The 14,531-nt window shown below is 45.6% G+C and overlaps 1 protein-coding gene across 5 annotated transcripts in view; it reads right to left on the bottom strand.

Annotated features, from left to right (window-relative positions):
* Positions 1-14,531, bottom strand: part of ZNF217 (zinc finger protein 217) — a 38,895-nt gene that overhangs the window by 10,789 nt on the left and 13,575 nt on the right. For 2 of the 5 annotated variants that reach the window (XM_081256893.1, XM_081256894.1), the window contains one exon: positions 1,281-3,048. In XM_081256893.1, the coding sequence (XP_081113019.1) occupies positions 1,281-2,673 (1,393 nt within the window). In that variant the 5' untranslated portion in view covers positions 2,674-3,048. Of the gene's footprint in view, positions 1-1,280; positions 3,049-12,210; positions 12,293-13,455; positions 13,766-13,805; positions 13,987-14,531 lie in introns of those variants that run through there. The other 3 variants (XM_081256892.1, XM_081256891.1, XM_081256895.1) reach the window with 3 other exon arrangements.

The following is a 14,531-nucleotide window of genomic DNA, read 5'->3' as shown; positions in this document are numbered from 1 at the left end:
AGCTGTGGTTTACGTGAAGACGGGCGCAACCTGAACCACAGGTGGAGTCCTCTGCCCTAGATGACGCCCACTGGGACTCAAGAGATAGGTCAACAGGCCCTCAGCGATGGCTTCCGTTTCCCATAAATGCCATCAGTACATTAAAATTTTGACTGAGCAAGTGAGATCTTTAAATCATCTTTGGTGTGTTCACATTCTCTTTACTTTACAAATTGTTTCAGTGAATGAGCTGACTGTGAATGAATACTTGCCCCCAGACACAAAGGACAGGGGACCAGGCAGCACCAAATGGCCTAATACTCTTTCTCTGGTTGACAACCATTCCCAGTACTGATCTATGCCCACAGATATCCGTTTGGAATAAACGTGTGAAAGCTGGCCCTTGATAGAAAGGGAAGTGCACTGCATATAAGGATAACTTGTTTTTATAGATTAAGACCAGAAATGCTGGGAAACTGTAAGGGAAGGCCAGCATCTCTCAACCCTGACACTACTGGCACGGGGGGGCCTGCCCTGTGCCTGGGAGGATGTGTAGCGCATCCCAGGCCTCCACTCACCGGGTGCCAGTGGCACACACACCAACACAGTGGTGACGACCAACACTGTCTCCAGACAGTGCCAGATGTCCACTGGGGGCAAAATCGCCCCAGCGAAGCAGCGCCGATGCACAAGGTAAAATCACGTGTGTCCTGGGACTTCCCTGGTGGCACAGTGGTTAAGAATCCACCTTCCAGTGCAGGACGCACAGGTCCGAGCCCCGGTCCAGGAAGATCCCACATGCCATGGAGCAGCTAAGCCCGCGAACTACAACTACTGAGCCTGCACTCTAGAGCCCGTGAGCCACAACTACTGAGCCCGCACGCCTAGAGCCCGTGCTCCACAACAAGAGAAGCCACCATGATGAGAAGCCAGCGCACTGCAACCAAGAGTAGCCTCCTCTCGCCCAACTAAAGAAAGCCCCAACACAGCCAAAAATAAATTAATTAATTAATTTAAAAGTAAAGATTGGTTTAAAAAAAAATAAAATAATGTGTGTCTCTTGTTAGCAAAGTATGAAATCACATCACTTTTAGAACAGGAAGAAACCTCAATAAGCCTTTTAACTCCACCCTATTGTTACAGAAATGAGAAAGTGAAGGCCCCCGAGAGGCTAAGGGACTTACAACAGTGGGATGACACCAGAAACAGCCAGGACTCAAACCCACCTCCCCACCCTGATAACCAGCTAGTGTCCTCCGGCACCGAGCAGAGGAGGGGCAGTGCACCACCCAGCAGCTTACCCAGGTGGAGCCCTTCTGGAAGCCCATCCTCGGACCCGTCTTCAGAGCCACCTTCTCGATCGATGGCTCCATTGTCCTCCAGGGTGGGGGGCAGGTCCAGAGAGCAGGTCCTCGGCTGCCTGCCGTCCACTGACATGGGCAGCGACTCGGCTTCGGCCCTGCGGTCCTTCTTGTGCACCCGGGAGTGCAGGACCAGCTGGTGGTAGGTTCTGAAGGCTTTGCCACACTCGGAGCAATGTGTCGGCTTCTCTTTGTTACTGGCTAACTTGGGGTCTGCGTCCACAGAAGGCACTTCACCGGTGGGGTGTCTGGGCTTCTCCTTATCTTGTGAGAGACCTGGACAACCGCTTTTACTTGTCTTGGACTTTCCGGAACCTTCGGGATGGCTTTTATTCGCGTTCCAAATTTCCCCCAGCTCTTCTTTGTCTGAACAGGACTCATCGTTGTCAGTGCTCCCCTCCTGGCCCGGCTGCTCCTTCACCTCTCGGCACACGGCGACCTTCCCTTTGGTGGCCAGCTGCCAGGCTTGGTAGGTGGTGAACGGGTCCAGCTGAGGTATCCATTTGGCCGGCTTCTTCGCGACCTCAGGGTGAGACCTGGGTCTTAGGTTTAAGAACTGCAGCAACTCTTCCCCCGGAGACAGCATTCCCTCCTGCTGCGTGTCTGTCTGTGAGCTGCGGGTACCGGAAGCAGTGTCTTTGGTGTGCATCTTCCTGTGATCAATGAGACTTTCTTTATTTGGAAACAGAAAGCCACAAACCATGCAGATCTTGTAAGGAGATGAGACGCTCTCAGCCGCGTGTTCCTGCACCACCTCGTTGATGGTCGCCGGGCTCTCCAGGCCTGGCTGCGGTCTGCTCTTGGCCCCCGATTTGCCAGTGTGCGTTCGCATGTGATTCTTCAGAAACCAGGGCTCCTTGAATCTTCTGCCACACACATTACACCCGTAAGTGAAAGAGTCCTTGTGTTTCTTCATGTGGATCTCGACGTCGAAGGCGACTCGAAACGTCTGCCCACACACTTCACAGCTAAGTTCTTCGTTTTCCTTGCAATTCTTATCCTTTGGAGGTTCTGTTCTCACCTGAACTTTATCAAGAGGACTCAGATACTCCGCTTCAACACGCAAAACGGCGGGCTCACAGAGGATAGGCCGATGTTGCATTAAGACGTGTTTATTGAGGTCTTCCGAATGTGTGAAGGTCTGACTGCAAAACATGCAGTCCAAGGGCATATACCCTTCTATTTGGATTATGTTTTTCTCCTGCGTGGCTCTGAAAGGAACAGCGGTGGTCCCTTTTATTGTCATGGCATCATCGATCTCCATTTGGGTGCCAAGAGAATTGCCAATAACTTCTGGTCCATCCATATACATCAAGAGGGATTGAGTTGGCATGTTTCCTGTCTCTTGAGGATTGTATATAAAATTAGAATCTGGGTGAGGAATCTCTGGAGTTGGAATAAGGCCACTTGTAAAGACTTGTCACTCACACGCCCAGCAGCCCGAGGCTTCAAAACTAGAGCAAGTATGTTATGAAAATTCAAAAGAAAGTGTATATTCCTCTGACTTCTTATCTTCAGAAGTCTCAGGAAGCTCAGTGATAAAAACAATCACTGGATCTTTCCACAAACCAGGCAGACAGACTCCCCAGTGCTTGGATTCAGAGATGAGTCAGCACAAAGCATTAGTTCTCTTTGTCTTCATCAAGTGAGTGATTCAGTTGAGCAAGAAGTCAATTCCAGCAACCTGGAGACAAGGGATTTCCAAAACCTAGAGGAAAAAAAAATAGAAACGGCTAGCTCCAGTCAGAGAAAAGAGAAGGCTGGCTGGTGACTCACAGTGGTCCTTCCCACGAAGCAGAGAATGTACCTAATTCAGCTGCTTCACTTTTAACTAATACAGCGCATCCTGTTAAAGTGCTCGTTAATTAAATCATTAGCATTTTATCCAGTCAGTACCCTTATCAAACTGCCAGAAATTCATGCAGTTAAACTGAAAACCTGGTGTTTTAATGGTTTACATCGAAAATGTAAAGTTTCAGGACAGAAACTGTAAATTTCAGCTGAGTAAGTTTTAACTGCCATTAAAATGCACATGTGTATCCTTACAAACAACCTGTATAAGTAGAGAGACTACAAGAATTGTAAAAAAATAACAATAAAAGCACTTTAGGTAAAATTTCAAAAGCCAGAGTTTCAAACTGTCTTACAGGCAAAACATACAAGAAACACAAATGCCTAAAAGCACACTCAAAGATTACCCATACATAAGTCAACAAGATAAGCACAAGAAAATGGGACCCTTTCCTAAAATCCCCATTCAAGAAACACACCTCAGAACCATTGCTCCTCCTGGCCAAGCAGAACCTTGATATTGATGTATTTTGGTTCACTGGATATTCTGGCCCTCATTCCACTGCCCAAATCCCAGTGTGCTTTTAACAGCGTCAGGCAGGGTAGGGCTTCCTTGTCCAAACAACAAATATACACAAAGCTACTCTGTGAATGTACACATTTAAAATAAAATCCTCAACATAGCTGGTTCAACATGGCTTAGTGTTTCATCAGAAAATAGATCCTCTCATTTCTAATCCACCTTTCACATATGCACTAGCCAGGTAAAAAATGCATGAGATGATTTAACTCTACAGGGTCCAATTTAGAAGCTAATTTTCGCTCTTGGAGAAGAATTAACCTCTAAAGCCAACACCCTCCACCTTTACAGCAAGCACAGGAATTGTTTTTAAATAGTCCCACTCCTTTAACTGAAGTCAGTTAATTCTACCCAAGAAAACAAAAAGACATGCAAACTATTCCCACCACAGTCAACGTTATATTAAAAAAAACACACAACCTTCCTCCTCTCCACTTCCTCAAAGAGCAAGGGCCTGTAGGCTCAGAAGAGGAGGAAACATTTCTTCCACTTCTTTACGCTCAGAGAAAGAAAATTCTCATACTCCCTGTTATCTTTAGTTTTGAGTAAACTAGATCTTTAACATTAAGCTTTTCTAAACAAGACTGCAGATCAAAGTTTAGGGTACAGAAAGAATGGACTAAAGTATTTTATCTTAATTTCTTAGTCTTATTGCAATCACAGTGGAGGATAAACACACGGGCTGGCTACCGGCTGCTGGGTACGACAGAACACTCCAGAGACCTGAGTTCCAGTCCTGGCCAAGTCACAATCTTAAAGCTGGCACCACCACGTACCTCACCTTTCTCTGTCTACTTAACGAGGGTGGTTAAATTACAGGACCACTTGCCAGGTTCCAAAACTCTGTGGTCCTGGGGTTAGATCTACATTTATGGATAGACATACTCAAAAGAATAGTTAATGGGTATGCTAATCAAGATGTTAAATGATATTTGGATCTGTGATTGATAATTCGGGTTTCTGTGTAGTCATTTACTCATTCAACAAATATTTACTGAGTGCTAGTGTCCCAGGTAATATTTTAACTGAAGAAAGTAACAGCACACACTCTAGGAAAAGCAGTTCTCAAACCCAACAACACTGTTTTCACTGGCCAACAGCTGAATGAGAAATAGAAAAACTGCTCAATGAGCTCTACACAAAGCTATGTGAATTAATTCCAATTTGAATAAAGATTGTCCTTTATTTGAGGTCCTTTCTACTTTTTGATGCCAAAATACCCTTTTCATAAAACGAAAGAGTGGCAATAGCAGGCTTTTTTTTTTTTTAATGTCCTAATTTGGCAAAATCAAAGTCCCCCAGGTCAGACCTCAACATAATTTTTTTTTATAAGAAATTTGACTAGTCTGTGACATTTTTAAGTTGGGGGAACTCCACTTTTCTATAAATAATCTTTCCCCAAAAGACACCAATCCTAAACTCAGTATCTGGATCAAACATGATGTGGGTACATCCCTATTATTTCCCACGTGGGGTAACAGCATATACTGGAAATTCCTGTCTTAGAAAGACAGTTTAGTTTCAACTCTACCACTGAAATGTTAAATATCTGGGTTAAGTAAGTCATCATCAGCTTCCAACACAAGACCTAAAGGATTGGTAAAGGAGGGTAGTGGGAAAAACCTTAGGAGAAAGAAGAGCTTCAGTTTTGCCCAAGAGGGTGAACAGGAGGGAGGGAAGGATGTCCCAGGCCAGGGAATCTTCGGGTGCAGTCAGCTGGGGAAGAAGACCCTCCCAGGCAAAACCCAAGGACTTCTTCCTCCAGGGAAGCTTCTGGGACAGATTCTGATGGTCATTAACTGTGCCCAGCTGTCCCCAGCACTAGGGTCACAAGCAATCCTTACTATTCTCCCAAAAGATATGAAAACTATGGGCCACTCCTTTAAAGTAAGATCCCAGGGGCAGAGACCCTGTCGGCCTGGCTCACTGCTGCCCCCCAGTGCCTAGAAAGGGTCCCTGGCACAGGGTGAGGCTCTCAAGAAACACCACATAATCAGTACAGGTAGAGAATGAGTACGTGTTTTTTTGGCCACAGTCACCAACCGTAACTGACTTGATATTAAAATTAACTTGAATGTTCATCAAGACTTCTACATGGCTATCTGTGGCTGCCATCTAATTGCCATTTTCTGCAATGTTAAGAGTATAATAAAAAATGAATCATATATAATCATACCATAAAGTTAACTAGTAGAAGTAAAACTGCATCACTTGGCTTTATAACCACTCTCCTTATTGACCTACCAAACCCAAAATGCAGGGCCTGCTAGGAACATCTCTCTGAGCAAATACCCTCAACTCGACTTAGAAAACTAAATGCAGACAAAACACTTCCTTAAACTATAAATCAATAATTACACTCAAAATCAGTCTGCTCAACAAAAATCAAAAATCTTTATAGAGTGCCCGTAATAACAAAGACTTTAATAATAACAGAACTTAAGGAAACTAGACATCGTAACCTAATTACTGGTAACAGCAACAGATCACCATTCCAACTGAGGGAAGTGTGCACACACAGGCTCCCCAGCACTTTCGGCATTTCCACCTATGGAGCACACGGACGCCAACAGTACGCCAGTGGCACTGCTGATAAAATGAATTGTCTGTCTCGACAAAGAACTGGAGATGGAGGGGACGGGGTAGGGAAGACGTTATAAACCAACACTTACAGTCTAACTGCTTTTAGTTTGAAGGAAAGTGAGCATTCTGAACACACTAAGCTTATTGAAAGGCGCTCAGCAAAAATGTTTTTCAACGTCTAAAACAAGTTTTCTTAACCTTTACTCAGGTTAATGACAGCACTTGACCATCAGCCAGACACACCTAAGGCACCTAAGGCAAGAGGTTATTCAGTATAACCTAATATTTTGAGCGACTACTAGGGTTTAATTTATATTGTGATCACTTAAGTAGATACTTTTTTTTAATTCACCACAACATAAGCTTTGAAAAGAATAGAAACCATACTGCTACAACCACCTGAAATATAAGTCTGGTGTTCTTTAGATCATTTATCTCTTTTTAAAGCAGATATTCATCTGTGAGTAAATTTACTATGAATTCTGCCAATACCTATCGACCTTGAAATTAGCAAATATTGATACTACCCAGTATACAACGCTTAATGAAAAGCACCATAATTTGTGCTTAAGCACAGTAAATTAGAGGTGAATGCCACCTTGCTGACAATGTAACTTGGAAATACTGTTCTTAATGTACAGCTGTACGCAAACTGTCGCCTTTAGAGACCCCACAACCCTACTTCGGCTGAACAGGTTATCTGACATGTCTTGGCATGGAATATTTATTACCATATTATGGGGCAATAAGGTATTCAAGGCCCTCAAAACCTGTCAAAAACACTTAAAAATTCTATTTATAGTCAAGTAATTTGCAGTATTCCTACAAATCTACTCCCCCTACCACCACCCAAGTTACCTAAGCGTCCAAATAAATGATCACTAAAACATTCAGTCTAAACAAACTACTAGTCTCCGGTCAATTCATTTGTATCCTTTAAACTTCAAAATTATCTCCAAGATGTGGTTAGGAAACTGCCGGTTTTTCCATAGGTTTCCCTTCTCTATTTTGCACATACTATTTTTCCCTTAATCTGACAAGTGAAGAGAACTCTACACAGTAATCTACAGTGGCAATCAAAACCTACAACTTTAAATCCTTCAACACTATTGCAAAGAAATCACCAAGGTCACACCCACTGAGCAGATGGCCAACCCAACTTTCCTAACATAGCTGTGGAAAGATGTTTAAAAGTTAAGCGAGAGAGAAAGACTAAAATATTCAAAGTTTACATTCAACATTACAATCTATTCGAAAGCAAAAGACTGTTCAAACGCAAAGCTTGGGAAGATCCGATGGGATAAAGGCTCATTTTCTTGAAATTCTGTGTAGGTGCTCGGTGCTACATGGGATTAGAGACCAAAGTAGGATAAAAATATATTCCTACTAGCATATTTCAGCGTCATGATTAAGAACTCTGCCTGATTCCTCCTAAATTAATTAAGCTCGATAAACGATCTTAGTATGAACTTAAAGCACCACATATTAAGTTTTAGTTTCAGTATTATCAATATTAACAGATACTGTGGCCTGTAAACTGGCTTTTAAAAATTCCATCTTGACGTGAAAAAAAGAACTATAAGGGAAATTAACTGTTTTAATTTTCACTTAAGCAAGATTAAGCACTGCTATCGTGAGTTTCTATTATTACCACTTAACCAGTACTACCTTAAGTATTTTGCAAAGATTTTGGACAGGAGTAACTTCAGAGAGATTTCAACGAACTAAAAAAAAAAACTACCTGCATTCTTTAACTCTCTACAAAGAAAACACTGCACACACACACACACACACACACGTGTGTGTGTGTATATGTATTTGTATATCTGTGTGCATATACACACAGATATACAAATCACTATAACCATCATATTACCCATTACCCTACACAACTACACCTCTTTTTCCACAGTGCCTAATGGTGAGTGTTCTCAATTATAGCCAATTTAACCAACTTCAGATTATATATAAACAAGGGCAATGCCTTTTAAGGCATGAGATCTTTCTTTAGCCACATTTAAATATTCCCCTCCCCATCTCTGTTGAGTAAATACTAAAGCTGTATGTCTGGCTCTTTCAAATCACCTATTTGCTCTCAAAAATAAGAAAAAAAAGTCTCCCTTCAATTAACACAATCACTGCTCAGTAGACTTATATACTGAACTGAAAAGAACGTATCCACTAATTTAAAAAACACAGAAACACTTCTTCTGGTATAACTGAACTGTTCTGAGGTTATCCTGATTTGTTACAGGTAGGAAATATAAAAACAAGTGTTCTTCCTGATGCTGACTCAGGAACAAAACATATGTGGACTCTCAATTTCCAGTCCACAGAACTATATTTTAAATTCAGAAGGTTCCTGACACACTAGAAACTAATGAACACCAACACACAAAACATTACACGAACCCATTAAAAACCTAGCAGCTCACGCCAGGGTTGCTCTCCCATAGCAAGTGGAGGACCGCGCAGGCCAAGAGCAACTCTGGTAAGGCTCGAGGACAAAGGCTAAAGAATTAAACTAATTCTCCCGTACAACTTATTCAGCTGTCTTTTCGGGTTTAGTAATTTTATTTCTCAACTTTATCACAAAATTACCAAACTGGCCCCAAATTTCCAGTAACTCAGTTATGTTGTTACCCTGGGCAGGAAGTTATGAGGATGTTCAGAAGAGTCCGTCAACAAATGTTCAAATATAAAGTGTTCTAATGAGCATTCCAACCCGAAGCGTCAATGAGCAACGTGTGGTGGCACCTGGCTGACAGGGGCTGCCCCTCTATTTATTGGGAAGATAGATTTATACAAGAATTGAGCTTACTTATCAATAGCTGCCAATTTTAGGAAAGGATGGTCCCTGTCCTCCCACTTCCTCAAAGTCAGATTTCTATCTGCCCTCATGGTCTCAATTCCCAATCCTTTGCCCTACATACCACTGCAAATTTGCCTAACCATAGTTATCAGTCGGAGAAAAATAATCCAGATCACCTTACTGCCAAAAGTCAACATTTTACCAACATTTCAGAAGGTTTTATACTGCCCCCAAATGAGGCCATTCAGCTATGATGATCAAGCTTCCCTCCCACAGATTTAAGAAATTTCCTGCTGTCTTTGTGTAACTCATTCTTTCTTCCACGTGCATTTAAACTAGTCAGCACCCCTCCCCCAAAGATCTCAAGATGAGGCATACAAATCAAGACTCTTCCACTATCACGACTTTCATTTACATGCTGTAACTAAACTCTTCACTATTCAGAATATTTAATATGATTGGATTCCTCTAATTCCACTTCAGTGGTTGTTCTGTAAATACCTTCCAGGTTTTTTTTTTTTTTATTTTGCAGCACACCTCAGCAATTTGAAAACTACTCAGTATATTCCAAATAAAGTCATTTAACTTAAAATCTCCTTACATTTATTTTATTCTACAGGAATGAATACTCATCAGTTTATCCAACTGTCTCACGTGTTTCATTCTTACTGTGTAATTCTTAAGCTTGAAAATACATAGCCATTGTTCAGTTCTTTGACTTCACCTTTCCAATTCATCTATTAAACACACTATTACACAATTAAACTGAAATTAGAAATAAACCATTTAAAACAAGTCATACCCAGCAACCTAGAAAACGCTTACAGGCCATAGTGGCATCTGTGAGCTGGAATGATCTGAATTGACTTTTCTTTTTTTTTTTTTTTTTTTTTGAGCAAATGGAAACAAAGCTTCATGTAAAACATAAAAAAGGTCCGATCGTTTATAGTCTTAAGAGAGATAAAAGTCTCTCTTTTTTTAAAGTAGTAGACTGTAAGCAGTAAAGAGTCATTAAAACTACTCAAAAGTTCTTATCAATCAATATCATGTTTGCAACAACTGTGAGAAAAGAATGTAATTTTACAAAGTGGGAAAACAGCACATCTTTTGGGACCCCTGAGGCTCTAATCAAGCGTATCAGAATTAAGAGTGCTCTGGGTTGGCAAAGCAACCCTGCTGTGGCAAAAACAGGCCATTTCATCATAAATGTTGTTAAAAGAGAGAGAAGTGATTAGCATTTATCTGAAATGAGACAGAGGGACTCTGTCCTTGCCAGGCCATTATATTCCTTAATTATTTCATCAGTTTGTAAGTGACTTGATGACTGAGTCTTATTTCCAGATTTCCTCTTGAAAAGGACCACTGGAAGGGGTTTTTATTAAAACAGGGGCTGCTATTCCTCCCTGAAGTTCCACTGCCAAAAATGGAGGATTATTAAGAGAACGCAGACCGACCTCCACCTTAAACCTTTACTGGGAAAGTCAAAACCTTCACCCCTCCCTCTTCCTCCCCTACTTGGAAAAAAAAAAAAAACACACAAAAACAAAAAACCCAAGCTGTTATCTAAATCGATTCTCCAGGACAAAGGAGCAAAACATTTTCTACAAGTTTTATCTGAGTGGTGTATTAGTTCCTTTTTTTGATTAAGAAGTGAAAGGGAATAATATGAACCCAAGACAACTACTAAACTTCGATCTCACAAGTTATTAAAAACACACAGCAAAGGTCAAATGGTGTTGTGAAGATAAAAGGACTGAAAGAAGTTGGACACGAAAGAAAAAAGTCTGTGTCCTTTACCTAGAAAAGTCATAATCTTCCCCTACTCCCTCCTTCAGCATGCAAATCAATGTGCAATTCTAAAGAAGCAGCCTCCCTCATCTCACCAAATAATTAAAATTCCAAACAATCGGATTATTAACCCTATTCTACCAAACAAGCCAAATAAATGATAAATTTGGCCTGTAGCTATTGACAACTGAATCTTTAAGTAAGTCCCTGCCTCTGGAATTCAGGACTTATATAACTGATTTAAAATGGCAGCAATGGGGGGTGGGGGTCGACTTCCACTAAAACACCAGGATTAAACACACACACACACACACAGGCACTCACACGCACTACTATAGTCTTTAGAATACTAAACAAAACAGTATCTAAAATAAACAGGACTTCTCAGAAAAAGTCATCTACCATTAAGGACACACCTTAAAAGTTCTTAGCACACATTAACTAAGCAAGCACAAACTAGTGGTTTGACTTATATTTTTCAGACAAAAAGCAATTAGGTTATTGCTCTACACTTGTCACTACTGCGCTAAAGTCTTTTCAGATAATCTAGATCTATTACTCATTCTCAAAGTATTACAAAATTCACTATTTTAAGTCTTATTTGGTATCAATCAAGACGGTCCATCCATTCCAGGGGGGAAAAAGTAGTCAAAAACATTTTAAATGTACTTCTTGACACATACAAAAGAGAAGGTAAAGGCCTCCTAAGGACCCCTACCTAGTGGCCAGGCCTGGCTGGCAGCTGCTGTTACCCTGCCTTTTCTTTTGTTGGGCTTAATCTCATGTCAACTCATTCAACCAACTCAAAAGCGATGAAGACATAATTGAATCAACCTGAACTAAATCAGACCTAGGCTTCTTAAAACATACACCTTAATGATTCCAAACGATCTAGAAAACTAGGAAACCTGCTCGTTTGCACGGCGGTCAATAACATAGGACCCCAGACTGGCCAAAGAACCACTGCACCCGTCTGTCTTTAATACACGTGAAGGAATGTTCAAGCTTAACGCTCCAAGCCCTATAGGCTGATCCAGAAAGATAAATTGAGGCTCAAGGAATTTCAAAGGGGAACAACACAGCAAAGCCTCAAACTCTGAAGTGACTATCCTTTTCTTGGAAAAAACAACAAAATGAGAGAAAAGAAAGTTTACACTGCTCCAAGTGTGAACAGGCTGCTTGGGGTCCCAGAAGTGGCCACTGGTGGCCCTCTCCTGCTCTCTTTACTAAGCCCTGGGGGGAAACTGCCTCCCCCCGCCCACCCCACCCCCACCCACCCGCCCAAGAATGCGGCTTCCCGTCCTCGGTGGCCCTACCCTGAATCCTAAAATGTGGGCTCCAACCCGGGACTTGAACTTCTGTTCCGATCCCCGGGGCGCAGGTACCGCGGCCTGCGCACCCCGCAGGCCAGGTCTGGCCCCCTCGGAGCAAGACCGCCCGGGCCATCCCAAATCCAGCCTCCCGGGGCCCCCAGCAGCGCCCTCCTCCCCCTCTCCCTCCCCATCCCGTGCGGCTCGCATTTTGGGGCCAAATCAAGAGTGAAGAGGGCTCTACATCTGAAACTGAGCGGTCTCGCCACTCAGCGCCTCCTGGCAGAAACTTCCCTTTTTAAAAAAAAAAAAAAAACACTTTTAGGCTAACATTTCAATCCCTCCTGCCCTTTAGAGTTCCTAGTTCTGCTTCCAGCTGGCTTTGCGTCTCCCACTAGAATTGAGTGATAAAGATATTCTTAAAGCATTTAAGGGTTATTTAAAAAAAAAAGTTTAAAAAAATATTTTAAAATTAAAGGGGGAAAAAAAAAAAAAAACCTTATCACACATCCAGGAAACGCAGCCCGGTGCACCGCCTGCTCAGGGATGGGCAGAGGACTGGGGCTCCCGGGGACGGATTTGGGGGCGCCCGGGGGGCTGGCTGGGGTGCGCGGCCGGGTCCGCGGCGAGGCCAAGCCCCTCCCTCGGCCCCTGTAGACGCGCCCTCCGCCCGGCCCGTGCGGACGGTCCCGGCCATTGTTTGCGGGGGATGCCTGTTAGGACGCATTGTTTTGGCTGTTTCCAACTTGCCCCGGCCCCTCTCGGGCCATAGCAGGGGACCCCGCGCCGGCCCGCTCCCCTCCGCCCGCGCCCCACGGCAGAGTGGGCAAACGGGGAGACCTGCCCGGCGGAGCCACCCAACTTTTCAGAAACAGCCCCCCACGCAGCCCCCGAGCTCCCTCCGGCGGGCCCCTGGCTCCCAACCCAGGGAAGGGGGCACTCCTCCGCCCCCAAGCCATCTAGACTGTTTCCCAGAGTGAGTGTGATGGTCAACCCAGTCTGTGCACACCGGGGGCTCGCCAGACACCTTCTCGCCAGTGGAATCGCTCAGAAGCCGGGAGGGGAGGGGGCGCCCTAGAGGAGCGAAATAGAGAGTAGGAATGGCGGGGGGGCGGCGGGGCGGGGGAACCGTCCGGGGAAGGGGCGAGATAACGAGCACGGGAAACTCGAGGGCGGGCTCGGGGGACGCCGGCGGGGCGAGACGAGGAGCCCCCTGGGGCCCCGCGCGGGCGGGGGGCGCGCCCCCTTTACCTGCGGCTCCGGCTCCTCGGCCATTTCCTCGCTCGGCGGCGGCCGGGACTGAACTGACACCACACGAGCGAGCCGAGGTTTGAATGAGGAGGGAGCAGGCGAGGAGGGGAGGGGGCGGGGAAGGCAAGAGGGAGGGGAGGCGACGGGGAGTTTCTCTCGGCCTTTTGTGCGGACACCTCCCGGATTCCGCGCCCGCACCGGCCCCCCAAAAGAGACTGGGGGCCACTGCGCGAGAGGCGAGGCCATCCCCCAGGGCGCCTCGGGGCTTCGCGCCTTGAAGACCCCCCCAAAAGGAGCGTCCCCCACCCCCACCCCCACCCCCGCCTGGAGGATTTGGGGGCCGGGCTCACCTCAGGCGCGGGGCTAAGGTGAGAGGGGCGGGGGTGCTCACGGGGGTCAAAGGCGCGGGCGCCCCCTACTCGTCCGTGCGAGGACAGTGCAGGCGCGGGGGGTCCCTAGAGCCGCCGGGGCGCGGCGCGTCAGGCGCAGGGGGACTGTTAGGTCATAAAGTGCTCAGGGAGCAGCTGTTGCGCCCTCCCTCGGCCCGGTCGCTCGGAGACGCCCCGCCTCCTGCCTTCACCGGCCGCCCGGCCACGCCCCCGGCCACGCCCCCACATCCACGTGATCTGCGCAGGCGCGCCCCTGCCCCGCCCACCGCCACGGACCCCCGCCTCCCGGACGCGAGCGAGCGGTCGAGCGCGCGCACTCCCTGTTCTCGCCCTGCCACTCCCGCGCACGCGCGCGCCTTTCACCACCCCCACAACCCCCGCCTCCCGCCATCCGGCTTAACGTGGCCCGCGCGCGCCCCAGCGGTTCCAGTGACAGGTACGCGGGGAGGGGGCCACGAGGGCAGCGCGCAAGCGCAGTTCCAGGCCTCTGCCTCGCCGCTTCCCCCTCCCATGCAAGGTGTGCCCAGGAGAGGGGAGGGGCTGGCTGGTCGCCCGAACTCCTGGGTCATCCAGCATTACCACCAAACGAAGAGCCTTTACCCCCATTTGGGTAGGTTAGAAGGCAACTGTGCACAAACAACATTTTTTCAAATTTTCTTCAAGCATGAGAAAGGTCGATGAGATAAG

The sequence above is a fragment of the Mesoplodon bidens genome (genome assembly GCF_964165515.1).
Source record: "Mesoplodon bidens genome assembly, chromosome: 15".
NCBI lineage: Eukaryota > Metazoa > Chordata > Mammalia > Artiodactyla > Ziphiidae > Mesoplodon > Mesoplodon bidens.
The sequence above is the reverse complement of the archived record's forward strand: the minus strand, read 5'-3'. Positions and strand labels throughout refer to the sequence as shown.